The sequence below is a fragment of the Pempheris klunzingeri genome, chromosome 6 (genome assembly GCF_042242105.1).
Source record: "Pempheris klunzingeri isolate RE-2024b chromosome 6, fPemKlu1.hap1, whole genome shotgun sequence".
In the NCBI taxonomy this organism is placed as follows: domain Eukaryota; kingdom Metazoa; phylum Chordata; class Actinopteri; order Acropomatiformes; family Pempheridae; genus Pempheris; species Pempheris klunzingeri.
The window spans coordinates 8,437,528-8,453,160 of NC_092017.1; the positions used below are offsets into that span (position 1 = coordinate 8,437,528).

The window sequence follows — 15,633 nt, forward strand, 5'->3', positions numbered from 1 at the left end:
CACTGTAGCACTACTTATCACAGTGGGAGAGAGAGAGAGAGAGAGAGAGAGAGAGAGAGAGAGAGAGAGAGAGAGAGAGACGCCCTTTTACGTCATACTGGGGGAGGAGTCATGCCAATGATGTCACAGAGTCACTTTTTCAGCCCAGCCCGAAAAATCCTGAACTCAAAAGTGGAGAAACACTGTGTAACTGTGTAACTCCTCAATTCACTACTACACTGTTCACAGTCTTTTCACCTTTTCAGATGTCATTTTCTAACATGTATATGTTCAGAAAGTTTGCTGTACACAGACTTTAAGATCATATATATTTAACACTAATCATCTCGGCCCCTGACAACAAAAATAAAGTTTGACTTTTTATTCATTTTATTTATACTGTTTGTAAATGTTGTTTTATTTTTAGCCATATCAGCAGCAAGACTATGGATGGTGATCAGCGTTTGAGTCTTATTCTGAATTTATTCTCTGAAATAACTAATTTTGGGGTCAGTGATAAATTAATAAGTAACAACTTAACAGGGGGCTCACAGCAGCCCACTACTTGAAATAATCGTATCCTTGGGTGATGAAGAGGGGCTATACTGTCATTTACAATGGTTCTTAAAGAAAACATGCTTCTTTTAACCTATTTACAAAACATATTCCACTGTTGGTTGTGCTTTTCCTCTTAATAATAAAGTACTTACCCTCTTTAGATTGCAAAAACAGCCTAATTCTGATTCCTGAAAAAAACACATAGCTTCAGTGTCGTCAATGGTTGCTGTAGGTCCTGATCCAATGTCTCTGTCACGGTCACTTCAAAAGCTCAAACCTTACTGGCAAGTCTAGACAGTAAAATGCTATTTAAGCCTTTAATAAATTCTGTAGGTCAGCCCATTTTGTCACCATTAAAACCAAATGGTATGAAATAAGCTTGCAGGGATGCTGTTTCCAGTGATTGGGCCTCTATTATTAATCACTCAACCCTATTAAAGGTCTTAGGTGGCCAAACAATCAGCTCTTTATTTGAATATATTAATTTGAACATAATGAGGTTACAAAGGCACCTTATTTTGCCTATGGATGTATAGGCCTAAAATCCACACTCTCATGCCCAATATGTCCATTCCTGTTTAGAGAAATTATTCTCTCTCTCTCTCTCTCTCTCTCTCTCTCTCTCTCACACACACACACACACACACACACACACACACACACACACACAGGGCTAAAGTGGTACCGTTCAGACACATTAGACAGAGGGAGGGTGGGGCGCCAGTAAAGATTTCTTAATGGGCTCTGCTGTCCTCTCGTCCATCTGCCTTGATGATAAGCACAGCCACTCTACATTCGCCCGATGCGCACCAAAGCCTTGGTCGGTGTATTTTTATTTATTTACCAATGAAATGTTTATTTTAACACTTGTCCACTGCTGGAGGTCTACACAGTGAGGACTAACACTTGGACTTTATGAACAGCAATATGGAAAATGGAAGTTATGGGAACAAAGAAGTGAATAAGTAAGTTCTTGAGCTTTTCCTTGTCACAATAGGACTTTTGTAACTGTGGAGTCAATTATTTGGATGTCTGGTGAGCGTCAGAGCACATGGGGAGCACAGTCCAAGGAACTGTTTGTGTGTGAGTGACACTATCCAGACGGTCACAACCTACACAGTAACCTCAGAAGCTGTCACGGTCCCGGAGGACGATGCCTTCCCTGCACCATGGAGCAATCTTCATCGGAGCTTTCCTCATTGTGACCGGGGGCTCCACAGCCTTCCTGGCCTCGTACCAGAGCCACCTGCAGGCTTTGTCCCTCTGCTGCGTGGTGCTGGGGGTGGTCATGCTCATCCTGGGGCTATTCTGGGCTATGAACAGCAAAACTGCTGAAAACTACAACCACCAGGAGTTCGACCCAGAGTGTCCACATTATCCATACAACGACTACCCCAACTTCAGCAGCCATGGCCTCTTCTCCCCCCAAGGGAGCCGCTTCCCTGAGTCCCAGTCAGTGTTTCTGCCCAGGTGGGTGAATTTACATAGATTTTTTGTTTTAAACAGTTCAATCTGTATTTTTAAGTATGATGTATTGAATTCTGAAGCCGGAAAATAAGACTGTATTAATTAAAGTGTATTACATGGATTATCCATACTAAGAATAAATAGAGAGGCAGTTCAGTTTACCCAAAGAAAAGATTTCAGAGAGGACCATAAGCACTGTTGCTGTTTGCTTTTCCATGTTGTCGAATTCATTCTTCCTGGGTATTTGATGACATCATAGGATCAGTTATCAGTTTATCAGTCCTTCAGAGATGGAGCTGATAATTGTATGATAACTGTTGATAATTGCGCACAGACACCAGAAACCTTTAAACATCAGGAAGAAAAATGCTTCATCTTGTCTTCCGCCGCCCGTGTTCAGCCTTGGGTGACACATCGATCGATACTTGCCCATTTAGCGCGGCCCACAGGAAAGATACATTGTGATATAAATATAATGACTACAAAAATGAAGTTAAAGAAGCACATCAAGTTAGAAAAGTTAGATAAGAAAATTCACATCACTCTCAAGCGCACGTTAATGTGAAGGAGGAGTCATCAGCCGTTAGCTTAGCTTAGCTCTAAGTCTGGAGATGGAGGGAAACAGCTAGCCTGTCGCAGAAAACGTGTCAAAAAGATAATTCCAGTCATGGCGGGTTAAGTATCAGACCATTTACTGTCTGGGACCAGCTACTTCCTGGAATCCCCACTGGTTGCCTGGCAACTAGTCCCACTCATCATTAAGCCGTTTATATTTGGGTGGAGTTACACTCTGGTTTTTATTCAGATTAAACAAAATAAACATGTTATTTAGCCATCTTTAGATATGCTGGTAAGTGAATTTTGTTACATTTGGACAGAGCCAGGCTACGCTAGGCTAGGCTAGGCTATGCTAGGCTAGGCTAGCTGTTTCTAAGTAAACTAAAAAAGAAGGAGGAGTCATGACATCATGATGCCATCGCTGTAGTGCTCTGCTTGGTGCCAGACTTTAGTGCTGGTTCTATTGAAGTCTATGGGGGATGTACGTAGAAACACACTATAACCCAACATATCTAGGTGGTATGATCTTTGATGAAGAAAATGCCTCAATCAATTAAAGGAACTAACTTTCCAGAATAGAACACTAATTTTTCCAAATGTGTGCATTTATTTACCAGCTGTTTGTCTCCAAATAGTATCCAAGCAGATTTTCAATTGTGGCACTGATGTACGTTCACTCGCTACACATTGAGTATCTTGTCTTTATTAGTTTCCAAGGAACTGTTCCAAGAAACCCTGTGTATACATGGATCACGGTAACAGACCACAGCTGTAATTCAAACACTGTTCATCATCCTGCACAGCCATGATGTCCATTGTACCTTTTTGAAACCTAATTCCTGTATTTGTCAGGAAACACAACTACCGACAGAACTTGACTCCATCTGCTATCCACCATCTGATCTCTACAACCGCTGACACCTCAGAACTATACATACATATCAATTTATGTTTGTTCTGCCCTCATAAAGTGTGTGCAGACGACTGTTTTCATGAGTTCTTACTGCCACTGTTTTCTCGACCGTAGGACGATGGAACACCACAGGCAAGGTGCTCGCGGTGAGGACTTCGACTACCCTCCCATGGACTCTGGTGGTTTTAGTCCATCGCCTCACCCTCCCCCATGGCAGGAACCCCCGCCTCCCTATGAGGTCGCCATCAAGACGACCTGCAGCTCTACACAGCTGCGGCGTGCATACTCAGACACACACCTGGCCACGGAGCCCCTGTTTGGACAATCAAGAGAGATCAGCTTTGAGGTGTGACGCTGGACGATGAGGACGCAATGCAGCACCTCTCTGTACATCCAAACAAAAGATAAATAGGCATGAGACTGGGGCTTTAGCTCAGACTCTGTTGACAGTAACTCACTGTATCAGACACTTGAAGCATGCCTCTTTTTGATGTTGGTCAGCGCTAGTCCTAGCATGTTTCCCCCAGGTTTTCTGTAATTACATTGCAGGTGTAAATGCATATCTAAATACAGTATATGGTGAAATTAAAAGCATATCACACCGAATTCAGCCTTATCAGACCAAATTACAGCACCAAGACACTTTATGTCTTTATAAAGACAACCATTACAGTGTCTTGCTGAACTCTTTAAGTGTGGTAAACTCTCTCGTTGAGATGTGATAATATTCTTCCGTCACCCACAAGCACTTGAGATCAGGCTGGTATTCTATACATGAAGCTACATCACAGGTATGGTAAGCTTAGCTTAGCATGTAGACTGGAAACAGGGGGAAAACAGCTAGCCTGGCTCTGTTTAAAGATAATAAAAATCCACCTAAGCTTGCTAGTTAACATGATGTCTCATGTTTGTTTAATGTGTACAAACATTTGAATATAAAAATGCCAACTTGAGGTTTTACAGGGGATTGGGTGCTGGAATATTTTGTTTGCAAGTCACAGTGACTTTCAGTCTTTATACTAAGCTAAGCTAACACAGACCAGACATATCAGGCACAGGTCACATTATCATTGAATGAGATTCATTTAAACAAGCAGATGCAATGTTAACAGACTCATAGGAGCAGATATTAATACATAAAACATTCTAAATAATGCTGGGACAAAACCAGAAACAATGGATAATACCTGTGTTGGTATTCTTCTTTTGTAACCATTGTTTAAGCCTTTAACCTTTAACAATGAATGAGATTAAATTACATGAAATAGTATGAACAGCTAATTTGCTTGGCAAATACTTTGTTGTCTCTATTAAGTAGAATAGGTTTCTTTACATTGTGTCAATTAGTTTATGCCAATTAGTAAGTAGCACAATGGCCTCCAGATGGTGGAAATACTGTTTAAATATCCAAAACATCGCCTCTCAGGACGCTGTCACACTTAGTGACCTTTTTTTTTTTTAACTCTTTCATCGTATTTTCACCTACATGCTGTTTGCTATGAGTCTTAATGGTCAAAGAGTCCAGATGTAACTACAGGCCTGGTGTCAAATGATATTCGTTAAATGTGTTGCCTGCCCCTAACTTTGGTGATGGAGGACTTTCACCTGGAGCCTGAGAACCAGGCAGGGCTTAGGCTCACGTTAGCCTGCTAAATGCAGGTTAGGATTTACTTTAATATCAGCTCAACAGACTTAACTGTATATTCCTCATTTGTGGCGCTCCCTGTCTGATCGCAGAGGACAGTGTTCTTTGTTGTCCCATCTATCAAACAATCCAGTGATCCTTCGTCCCCCAGTAATGTCGAAAGCATCACCCTGAACAAATGTTTTCCCCATTAGGATTAACATGCTTCATCAGAGGATGAATATGGATGGATAATTCACTTTGGGAAACTAGTGCCCAGACCCATAGACATCTATTAGTTTGTGTGCCAGACATGTATTCATCATCTTGTTGAAAGCTGGGGAGCGATGACTCATCTGACCCTATGAGGTTTTCCACTGTCGCTCACACAACCCTGCCTGAGTATCACAGCCTGACCTCTTATCACCATCACAACACCCTCTGTTTCAAATGACCGTATCAGTGTATCACAAAAACAAAACAAGCATATTTGTAGTACGTTATTTTTGTACATTTCTATTATGTTTTTGCTTCCTTCTCAACACTCATTTATATTCAGAAATTTCAACACAGTGTGCAAATTCACCTTGCAGAAACCCTAAACTTGTTTGGGGAATTATTGTCTAAAGCTCCTTTGGTGTGGGGCATTTAGGTGCTGGTGGGAATCTACAACATTCAACATTTGCGTGGTCTTCCAAAATGTATTCAAACACAGAAGCTTTGGAAAAAGAAGACTGTTTGGCAGCCACCCCACACACCAAGGCATGACTGGACCAATAGGGGAGAGTTTTCAAGACAATTCAGACTCACAAGCAAAAAATGTATCAAAATCCTGTGTTGAACGGATGCTGCATTACAAATCTTTGTTAATCACAAATAATTAAACAAATAAAGATGATGTGAGGCCCACTGTGATGGTTAAATACTGTAACTAAGGCATGTCTATAGCCATAATATACTTTATAAGATGATTGGAAAATGTCCAAAACTCAAAGTATGTCATTCATAGTAAATTATGTAATAGATGCAAAAGCACAACAATGTTCCTGTCTTTTCTTTCTTTTCTTTTTTTTTTTTTTGCCGTATCGGTCTTGATCAACTGCTAAGCATGAGACTGTGTTTCATCTATTTTTCACAGTTACAAAATATTTTCATATTAAGTTTGTTAAACATTAATGCAGCAATGGATCGTATGAATTATTGTCAGCCTTCACATGAGTGTTATACTGAATTATATGTGTTGAGAGGAGTCCAGCCGCCTTCATGACCTCTGAAATAAGATGCCGCTCTAGACTGATCACCTCAAACACACTGTTGTGATCTTTGACAGCACAAGGACGACCGACTGCTCTGATGGTCCAACGCACACACACACACACACACACACACACACACTACAGCAACAGGAGAGCTGACATGAATCACAGGATTATGGACAATCCACACATGCATGCTTCTATGACTGATATGCTTTACTTTTGGAAAAGGCAACTCACAAGAGAACACCATGTTTTTCAAACAGACTGAATTTTGCACTTCATCTCACTTGTGGTGCTGCTGTTTTCTCAACTGTTCCAAGATCAACAACGGCCTCGGTACCTCAACATGGACCCAAAGTCTTTAAAGAAGAAGTTCTCTCTGTTCCCAAGATCAAGAATGACCTTTAAACTCCAGGATATGATATTATCAGACTGTGTAGAAAGATTTTCCTCTAAATTAAACAAATCTTAACATATTGTTGCTCTGAGGCTTTTGGACCCTCTCACCCCCCCTCATTTATACACATTCTAGTTTCCACACGCTGTGATGTGCGATGACATGTTTATTGTGAATCAAATGAAAATTAAATCAAAGTGGGTATAATGTTGGGAATGCCCTATGTGACACGTGACACAGTGACAACGAAGGATCAGATGTGTTTGACTCGGCTTTAAATATAGAAAACTTTATGGGAAAACGTGTCTGAATCTCTAAAACTGGCTCGGGGCTGTCACATAGGCCTGCCCTGTTCTGTGTCGTCAGGAGACGCTGAATTTCCTACATCCTCCACAATCTATACATTTTTTACATTTTCCTCAGTCTCAGTAATTCAAACAATGACTAAAACACGTTTTTCTTGGAGGTGTAGAGGAAAAAGGCCTAAATAAGGTGATAATAGGTAATAACTGGTGAACATCAGGATTTCCGCCCTTTTTTTTGTCAGAGGGTCTTTTTAAACGTTGCCTGGCAGATCAGTGACCTCAGTCACATGTTAGTCAGTCAGACAGCACAGATGGCAGAGTGATGGGTGGAGAGAGGTGGGTAGATGATAAGGTAGGGAGAAAAATAGGTCAGAAATTGATTAATAACTGAATGTAAATTGTTCTGATACTCTGCTTAACCAATGTTTTGATTTTACAAATTGATACTTTAACTTTAACACAAGATAGTTTGTGGCAGGTTGCCTCCAATCTTTGGTCGCTAGCTGTTACATTAGGTGACTGTCAATAACTTCTCTAGATAGATAGATAGATAGATAGATAGATAGATAGATCTTTGATTTTCCCATACGTTGTTGGGCCCTATCACGCTGAATGATGGAGCTGCATGATGATGTAACTGCACTAAGATGGACACATTTACATTTCATCATCTGAAGGAGCGACAGGAATTTCGGGTCTTCTTTCACACAGTGAAGCTGGATCCTACAATCAGGTTCTGGAGGTTTCTCAGGTCTGGAGCCAAAACACAGAAACCCTACACTCTTGGTCCTGATAGAATTATATTTCATAAACCAAGAATGATCCATATTTATAGGGTCAACATGAAGGAACAGGAGAGAATAACAGGCAGCCACACAAGTATATTGTTTTTTTCTTAGTGCAGAAAATGTGGTCTTTGATTTACAACCAAAAGTAACTGGCTTCTATAGACATCAGACAGTTTAGCAGCAAAATAAAGGGATATTTAAGGGGAAATTTAAGTAGTTTAAAAGGTTAAAGAGCAACCGAGGGCTTCAGGCATCAAGATAAAGACAGATGAAGATAAAGTCCAACATTAGAAGCATCTACTCAGATCAGGTGTCAAATTAAGGCTCATGATAACTGATTCATGCAGCCAGCTTATTCCTAATCAATATAGTGATGCCAAACCAGTCACCCCCTCACACCTTCCCATGTGTAGGGCAGTGAAGATCACCCTGCTCCACCCCCAGCTGAGCTCCACCTCGCCTCAAAAACAGTATGCTCTTGTTTGCAGAGTTTATCGGCTCATAAATAACCAGGACAGTAATTCTCTCCTTGTGCAAACAGCTTGCCCAAACACAGGCAAAGTGACACTGTTCAGACCGCCCTGCCCTCCATTCCTCGTCACTGAAAACCCTTCCTCATGAAGAAGAAAAAAAAAAAAAAAAAAGAAAAGCCCAGCACTTCCTCACTCTGCTGCTGCTGCTGCTGCTGCTGTGGCCAGATGAGAGCCACACAGCGCCCGGCCCACATGCGACATCTACTCCTCTCCCACAGATCTTCGGCGCCCTGATCACTCACTAAAACCGGATATGCTCCTCGTGCGGGGAGAAAAGGCGAAGCGGCAGAGCAGCGCGTAATAATGAGAGAGGCGCGGCCGGGTCGCGGGATCCGCGGGCTGAAGCGGAGGGAGCGTCTTTACCAGAGTTTTTGTGGCTCGGGGGGACACCACACGGGCATCATGAGCGCAGGGAAAGTTGATGAAGAGGAGAAAAGAGATGGTGAAGCTTTCGGTCCACGCATCTGCTGAACAGCTCCTCGCCGCGACTTCCTATCAGGTAGAAGGAGGGTCGATGATCGGTGGGGATACGCATCGATCCGCAGAGATGATTTACATGTTGCATATGTCCGTGTTATTTCCCCTTTAGTCAGTTTCCTTCTGCTCCTGCTCACCTCTTCCTCTATATCCCACCCCCCTCCACACACACAGCTGTAGTGGATGCTGTGTATCTGATCCCTCTCCTCTCTCCTGCAGACCAGCCACTGCTGAAATTGAGGCACAACCATAGCTGGAAGAAGTCACTTCCTAGAAGGCAGGGGCTCCGGAGATGCCGCTCCCCCAGGGGATGCTGCTCTGTTTGGGCATTCTTCTGATGACCGCTGGGGGGGTCATGGCCCTGTGCGTGGGCCTGCCCCAGCAGTCAGCCCCGCTGTTTGGAGTGGGGTTGTTCCTGGGTCTGGGGGGCGTGGGACTGCTGGTCAGCGGGCTCTGCATGGCCATGAAGAATCTCCAGGTGGCCGTGCCTGGACACTTCCTCCTGCACCCCCGCACAGGCACGCGCTTCAGCCCACAGCAGGCCCTGGCTATACAAAGGTACATGTGTAAAGAGGGACGTGCATAAAGCCTGATGATATAAGGAGGGCGACTGACTGCACTGCAGTGTTTTAGATGCAGATTGTGTGTGCATGGAGCCGTGGTTCCAGACCAGTGGTCGGAGTAAGAAGGAGAGAGGGATGAGAAAGAAGGTTATGATATCTTAACAACTTCTCTCAAACCTTTGCTTTTTTTCTCATGACTTACTGGTTAGTTTCACGTCTTTGGGCCTCTAACAAGTATTCAAAGTGAAAATTTGACCTTATGATGATGCCACATAAGATCAGCAACGATATTACAACTCATGGTCATCCATCCAAACGTTGTCATGATATTTCCCTCAAAACCACAAGCCGACCTCATGGTGGCACTAGAGGAAAAGTCAGGGGATCACCACATTCATTAGGATTCACACTCTGGGAAGCAAGAATGTAGACCTGACATATGTCAACAATATGGTGCAGTCTATAATAAGTTTAGTCATGCTGGGCTGAAAAGGTTGGAAACCTCTGGCGCACAGGACAACAAACTTAGAAAAAGCCCCTTTTTTCTATAAATAAATCAACCCCGTTCAAGATAAATAAACACTCACACAGACAAACGCCAGAACACACCATCCAGGGTGATGAATGACCCCACTGTTGAACAGATCTCTTAGAAACATCACCACGTTTTAGTTAACGTGCAGAGTCAGACAGAGGCCAGTGAAGTGCATTAGGACCTTGAAAACTCCGGACTAGTGACACAGAATTGGAAAGTAACAGATTTTCTGATTATGGCCTTATTATAGAAGTAGGTCATGGAGAAAACACATGCATGTGGCGTGCAGACTCCCCCTGGCATTGTCTGAGGTAATCGACGATAGCCTGTGAATTTAAACAAGACGTGCTCTGCTCATTGTCCAACACCAAGGAGGAGAGATGCCAGGACCACAGTTTCCATCATCTCTGCTTTTCTACCGCTGATGAAGCTCAGACCGATCAGAATTTCTAGACCTGAACAATCTTTTAAATATGAGCTGCAGACGGTGTGTGTAAGTGCTGAAAGGAGTTGATGTGTAAGATAAAGTGTGGTTGCCGAAAGGACCTGACAATCAGTTTAAGTGTGAGTGCTGAAAGGAGTTGAGGGGTAAGACAAAGTGTGATTTCTGGGTGAAATACAATCACTGATAGGAGTTCAGTTGGTTGGAGGGGAAGCAGTGACAGAAGTAATCATTCTACGTGCAGCGGAAGCTCTGAAAAAAAAAAAAAAAAGAAAAAGCACACTTCTCATCGCCTCCCTTTCTCTCCAGGAGGTTGGACCGAATTCGTCGGGAGATGTCGGAGGACTCTGTCAGCATGAGACAAGAGCCTGAAGCCTCTCTCCCATCCACCCCGCCACCCTGGACTATGGAGCCGCCTCCATCCTACGACACAGTGATGAAGAGCCAGGAGCACAGCGAGCAGATCTAACCTCTCGCTCTGGCGGACATCTGTGCGTTGTGTCAGTGCCTTTTGTCTTCAGTTCTCAGTGAGAACCTTGAATGAACAGTCGGTGCTAGCGATGAACGCGCTGTGAGGGGCCTCTTCTGTGCCTTAAGACAGCCTCCCTGAACCCAAACACAAGCCAAGAAACAGGAAAAGACTACAGCTGGTTAAAGGCTTAATATTTGTACAGACTGGGGGCCCAGTGTGGCCTCCTTGTCTACTAAGTGTGTGTGTGGTGATGGATTGTGAAAGGAGTTGAAATGATCACTACAGCGGCTTCACTCTCTACACTAAAAGCCTTTCTTGAGACCAGCATGATGTAACTTTTACAACAAAGTTAAGGGATTCGTGTCAACAGTCTGGCTGCAAGCCTCCTGTAGACACCTAATTAGGATATTTTATTGGCCTGCTTGAATTTATGTGACCTACTACTGTGCGCAGCGCTCTTCTTCAAACACGATACGAACTTTCCTCACAGCTACACAGCTCCTCTTTGCATCTGCACTCTTTCGCGTCACAAACTTGCACGAGATTCATTAAGAGCTTACCCCCAAACGCAAAGTGCCTTAAAAAGTGACAGCAGAATGTCAACAGTACAGTGTTATTTATCTGTCAGCTTTGTATCCCGTGTTTGCAGTTTTGTGTTGTGATGTTACTATAAACTTGAGTTAAAGAATAACTATGGCGTTCTCTGTGAGTGGGGTCGCACTTAGAAATAATGGATTGTTTAGTTTAAAGAGGGAAACCCGATAAAGGCGGAGAAGAGAAATGCCGACTTATTTAAAATCACGTCCACACAAAGCAAACAAACACTCAACCCAACACTGATCAGAAGGTCAGTTGCTCAGCTTAGTCTCCTTTTTGCCAGCAGCTTGAGGCAAGGTGACCTATCAGGTACAAACACACACACACACACACCTGCAATTTTATACCTGACCTGCTCAGGCTGTCTGCAGGCTGTAATAACCAGCAGAGTGGAACCCTAACCGAGCTTTCTCCACCCTCACCTTCGAGCCCTGACAGATCAAAACCAAACCTTTCCTCACTGTGCGGCAGGCGCTTGAGTATTACGTTTACACAAATAGGAGCTTCATTGGTCAGCAGTGATGGTAGAGGGGAAGCCGTATCGGTATGGGCTGATAGCGGCGGGGCTGTGTGTGGTGACGTTCGGCCTCTTCATCATGACTCAGGAGCGACCGCACATCTACGCCACAGTGTGCGTTCTGGGTGTTACCATGGTGTGCGTCGGGACTGTGTGGAGCCTCTGCCAGTGCTACCCCAAGGTAGAGTGAGAGAGTGTGGAGTGCGTGTGCTGCGAAGACAGATGAAGGAAACAGCATGTGTTTGCTGTCATGTGGAAACAGATTGGGTAATGGACAGTGTGTGTTTGTTAGGTCATTCTGGCTCCTGTGATTCAGGAGAAAAGTCTGGAGGATCTACTGTGTGCTGCAGCTCGAGCAAAAGACGAAAGGTACTTTGTCATGCACGCATTCACAGATTCGCACACACACACGCTTGATGGTCTGCAGACAAGTGGGTGTTCATTCAGGCCTTAATGGTTCCCTGTGGTCTGTCTGTGTATCTCAGGATGCTAAGCGACCATCATGTGACACAATGGCGACGGCACCAGTGTAGTGAGCCTGAGCGGAGGACATATGTTGTAGATAGTCATTTTATTATCTTTACAGGGAAAATTAATGGTGCTTTAATGGAGTATCTATGGCAGAGGAGGGATATAAAGTACTGGAAAAGTACAATTGAGGAGAAAGGAAAGATGGTGGCCTGAAGGTTGGGACTGAAAAAGGCAGATAAGTTGGATAGTTAAAGGCGGAGACATCGATCGAGTAGCGCTCCCCCTCCCCCAACAGCGACCATTAATGCTCCCTTGATTAAAGCACTCTAGCCACCATTAGTATCATGGCCAACGGGTGAAAAGGGAGATTGTACTTTGCAGTTCCTGCTTGTTAGTGTATTAGCAGCCACTTACAGACATGCCAGTCAGCAAAACCTTCCTTCGGATCAAAAAGAAGTACAAAATGAGGACAAAATGCCCGAACTAGCCTTCTATTTCTGTCTCTCCCCCTCCTCCTGTCCTTTTGATTTAATTTTAGGCACAATGAGGCTCTGCCAAGTTTCTGTGGCCAGAAGTTGAGTAGCAGCAGACTTCCTCCTGATGGCCTGAAGAGCCAGTACCACAGCTGTCCCACACTGCACCTGGTCTGAGGGGGGGCACCATTATCAGGGGACTCCTCCTGGGTCCAATCAGAGCACTGCATCATGCTGCGCTACGGACAGTGAAGAGATCCTGTGGACTTTTACTAAATGACAGCACGAGTCACACAGGATGCTGTTCGAATGTGTGTTTTATACTGAAGTGACGACAACAGTTTTACGTTTTCACTTTGTGTCAATGAGAAGTTAATAAAGCTGAATGTGCACTGTGTGGAAGTTCCAGAAGATGGCGTTATTTATTATATGAAAGACACTGTGTGTGTGTGTGTGTGTGTGTGTGTTTAGTGCACCTGGTGACCTACATTTTTTCCATTAAAATGCATTTTTGGCCCCATAATGTTGTTAAAGAAGTACTCTGGCAACTTAGTGTGGAAGCTTGTGTCAAGCTGCAAAAATGCTGTCCAACACTTCCCATAATGTCACTCAGTAGTGTATTTCATTACATCCTCTCTGCCGGGAAAAGGCCCAAGTCTTTTAGATTTAGAGATGGTTAATGTTTACATTCAGCGTTTCTCACCCAAACACATTATGTGCACCCTCGAGGCCTTACAATCATGAACACATTTCCTTCTGTATAGAACATTTGCAAAGCTGCATTTCTTTGTTTGTTAGCTGATACCAGCTGTTTGCAGAATAGCATGAAACTGGCAGCAGGAATGTCTAACGTGTTGCAAATGTCTCCATGTGTGAGAGCTCAACACAGAAGATAAAACACAGACCCACTCATAAAACCATCGCTCCATAGCACCCCCAGTGGTCAGAAACTGTGCTATCTCCTTGAATCAAATCAATCAAACCACAGATAATGTGACGATCACTGCTCACTTTCTCATGAACTGACCCATGATGTCATAAAAAAATAATGGTAACATTAAAATTACATTCTTTGAAATCAAAATATTGACTGTACAAAGGAAATAAAGACTGTGCTATGAACAAAGAAGTGAAGCGTCCGAAATATATTTGCAGGTTCTTTAGCAAATATTCTCCACCCAGGAAACACATTTTCTTGTATACCGGTGAGCCGAGGCAAACTCTTCGGTTTAAACCTGAACAAATCTAAGGGAGAACATGATTTAGATCCGTCCCTTCTTGGCCTCAGTGCTGGTTTAACTGCAGCACATACAGTTAGGCCCAGAAATATTTGGACAGTGACACAATCTTCATGATTTGGGCTCTGCATGCCACCACATTGGATTTGAAATTAAACAACTACAACGGAATTGAAGTGCAGACTTTAAGGTTTAGTTCAAGGGGTTGAACAAAAATATATGATTAAACATGTAGGAATTGTAGCCATTTTTATACAAACGCTCCTCATTCCAGGGGCTCAAAAGTAATTGGACAAATAAACATAACCCTAAGTAAAATGTTACTTTTCAATATTTTGTTGAGAATCCTTTGCAGGCAATGACTGCCTGAAGTCTGGAACCCATGGACATCACCAAACGCTGGGTTTCCTCCTTTGTGATGCTTTGCCAGGCCTTTACTGCAGCTGTCTTCAGTTGTTGCTTGTTTGTGGGTCTTTCTGCCTTAAGTTTTGTCTTGAGCAGGTGAAATGCATGCTCGATTGGGTTGAGATCTGGTGATTGACTCGGCCATTGCAGAATATTCCACTTCTTTGCTTTAAAAAACTCCTGGGTTGCTTTTGCAGTATGTTTTGGATCATTGTCCATCTGTACTGTGAAACGCCGTCCAATCAATTTGCTGCTTTTGGCTGAATCTGAGCAGAAAGTATATCCCTATACACTTCAGAATTCATCCAGCTGCTTCTGTCTTTTGCCACATCATCAATAAACACAAGTGACCCAGTGCCATTGGAAGCCATGCATGCCCATGCCATCGCACTGCCTCCACCATGTTTTACAGAAGATGTGGTGTGCTTTGGATCATGAGCTGTTCCAATTCTTCTCCAAACTTTCTTCTTCCCATCATTCTGGTACAGGTTGATCTTAGTCTCATCTGTCCAAAGAATGCTGTTCCAGAACTGGGCTGGCTTCTTCAGGTGGTTTTTGGCAAAGTCAATTCTGGCCTTTCTATTTTTGAGGCTGATTAATGGTTTGCACCTTGTGGTGAATCCTTTGTATTTACTCTCATGAAGTCTTCTCTTTCTGGTAGACTTAGATACTGATACACCCACTTCCTGGAGAGTGTTCTTCACTTGAGTGGATGTTGTGAAGGGGTTTTTCTTCACCATGGAAAGGATTCTGCGATCATCCACCACTGTTGTCTTCGGGGGACGTCCAGGCCTTTTTGAGTTCCCAAGCTCACCAGTGCACTCTTTTTTTCTCAGAATGTACCAAACTGTTGATTTGGCCACTCCTAACATTTCTGCTATCTCTCTGATGGATTTCTTCTTCTTTTCAGCCTCAGGATGGTCTGTTTCACCTCCACTGAGAGCGCCACACCTGGAATCAACTCCAGACCTTTTAACTGTTTAATTGATGACAGGTTAACGAGGGAAGAGCCCATGGAGCCTTGTTATTATTTTTTTTGCAGCCTTCTGAGTCAATTGTCCA

At 43.4% G+C, this 15,633-nt stretch overlaps 3 protein-coding genes across 3 annotated transcripts; all 3 read left to right on the forward strand.

Annotated features, from left to right (window-relative positions):
- The first annotated feature begins 1,690 nt into the window (after positions 1-1,690).
- Positions 1,691-3,858, forward strand: LOC139202195 (uncharacterized). Its single transcript, XM_070831554.1, has 2 exons — positions 1,691-2,007; positions 3,590-3,858. Exons 1-2 carry the CDS (start codon positions 1,691-1,693, stop codon positions 3,825-3,827), a joined length of 555 nt encoding a protein of 184 aa, XP_070687655.1. The 3' UTR covers positions 3,828-3,858.
- Positions 3,859-8,771: 4,913 nt separating this feature from the next.
- Positions 8,772-11,527, forward strand: LOC139203130 (uncharacterized). Its single transcript, XM_070832799.1, has 3 exons — positions 8,772-8,880; positions 9,078-9,416; positions 10,708-11,527. Exons 2-3 carry the CDS (start codon positions 9,151-9,153, stop codon positions 10,865-10,867), a joined length of 426 nt encoding a protein of 141 aa, XP_070688900.1. The 5' UTR covers positions 8,772-8,880; positions 9,078-9,150; the 3' UTR covers positions 10,868-11,527.
- A 461-nt stretch (positions 11,528-11,988) lies between these two features.
- On the forward strand, positions 11,989-13,288 carry bsnd (barttin CLCNK type accessory subunit beta). The gene is made up of 3 exons (XM_070832987.1): positions 11,989-12,165; positions 12,277-12,353; positions 12,994-13,288. The coding sequence occupies exons 1-3, from the start codon at positions 11,989-11,991 to the stop codon at positions 13,103-13,105; spliced, it is 366 nt and encodes a 121-aa protein (XP_070689088.1). The 3' UTR covers positions 13,106-13,288.
- Positions 13,289-15,633: the final 2,345 nt, after the last annotated feature.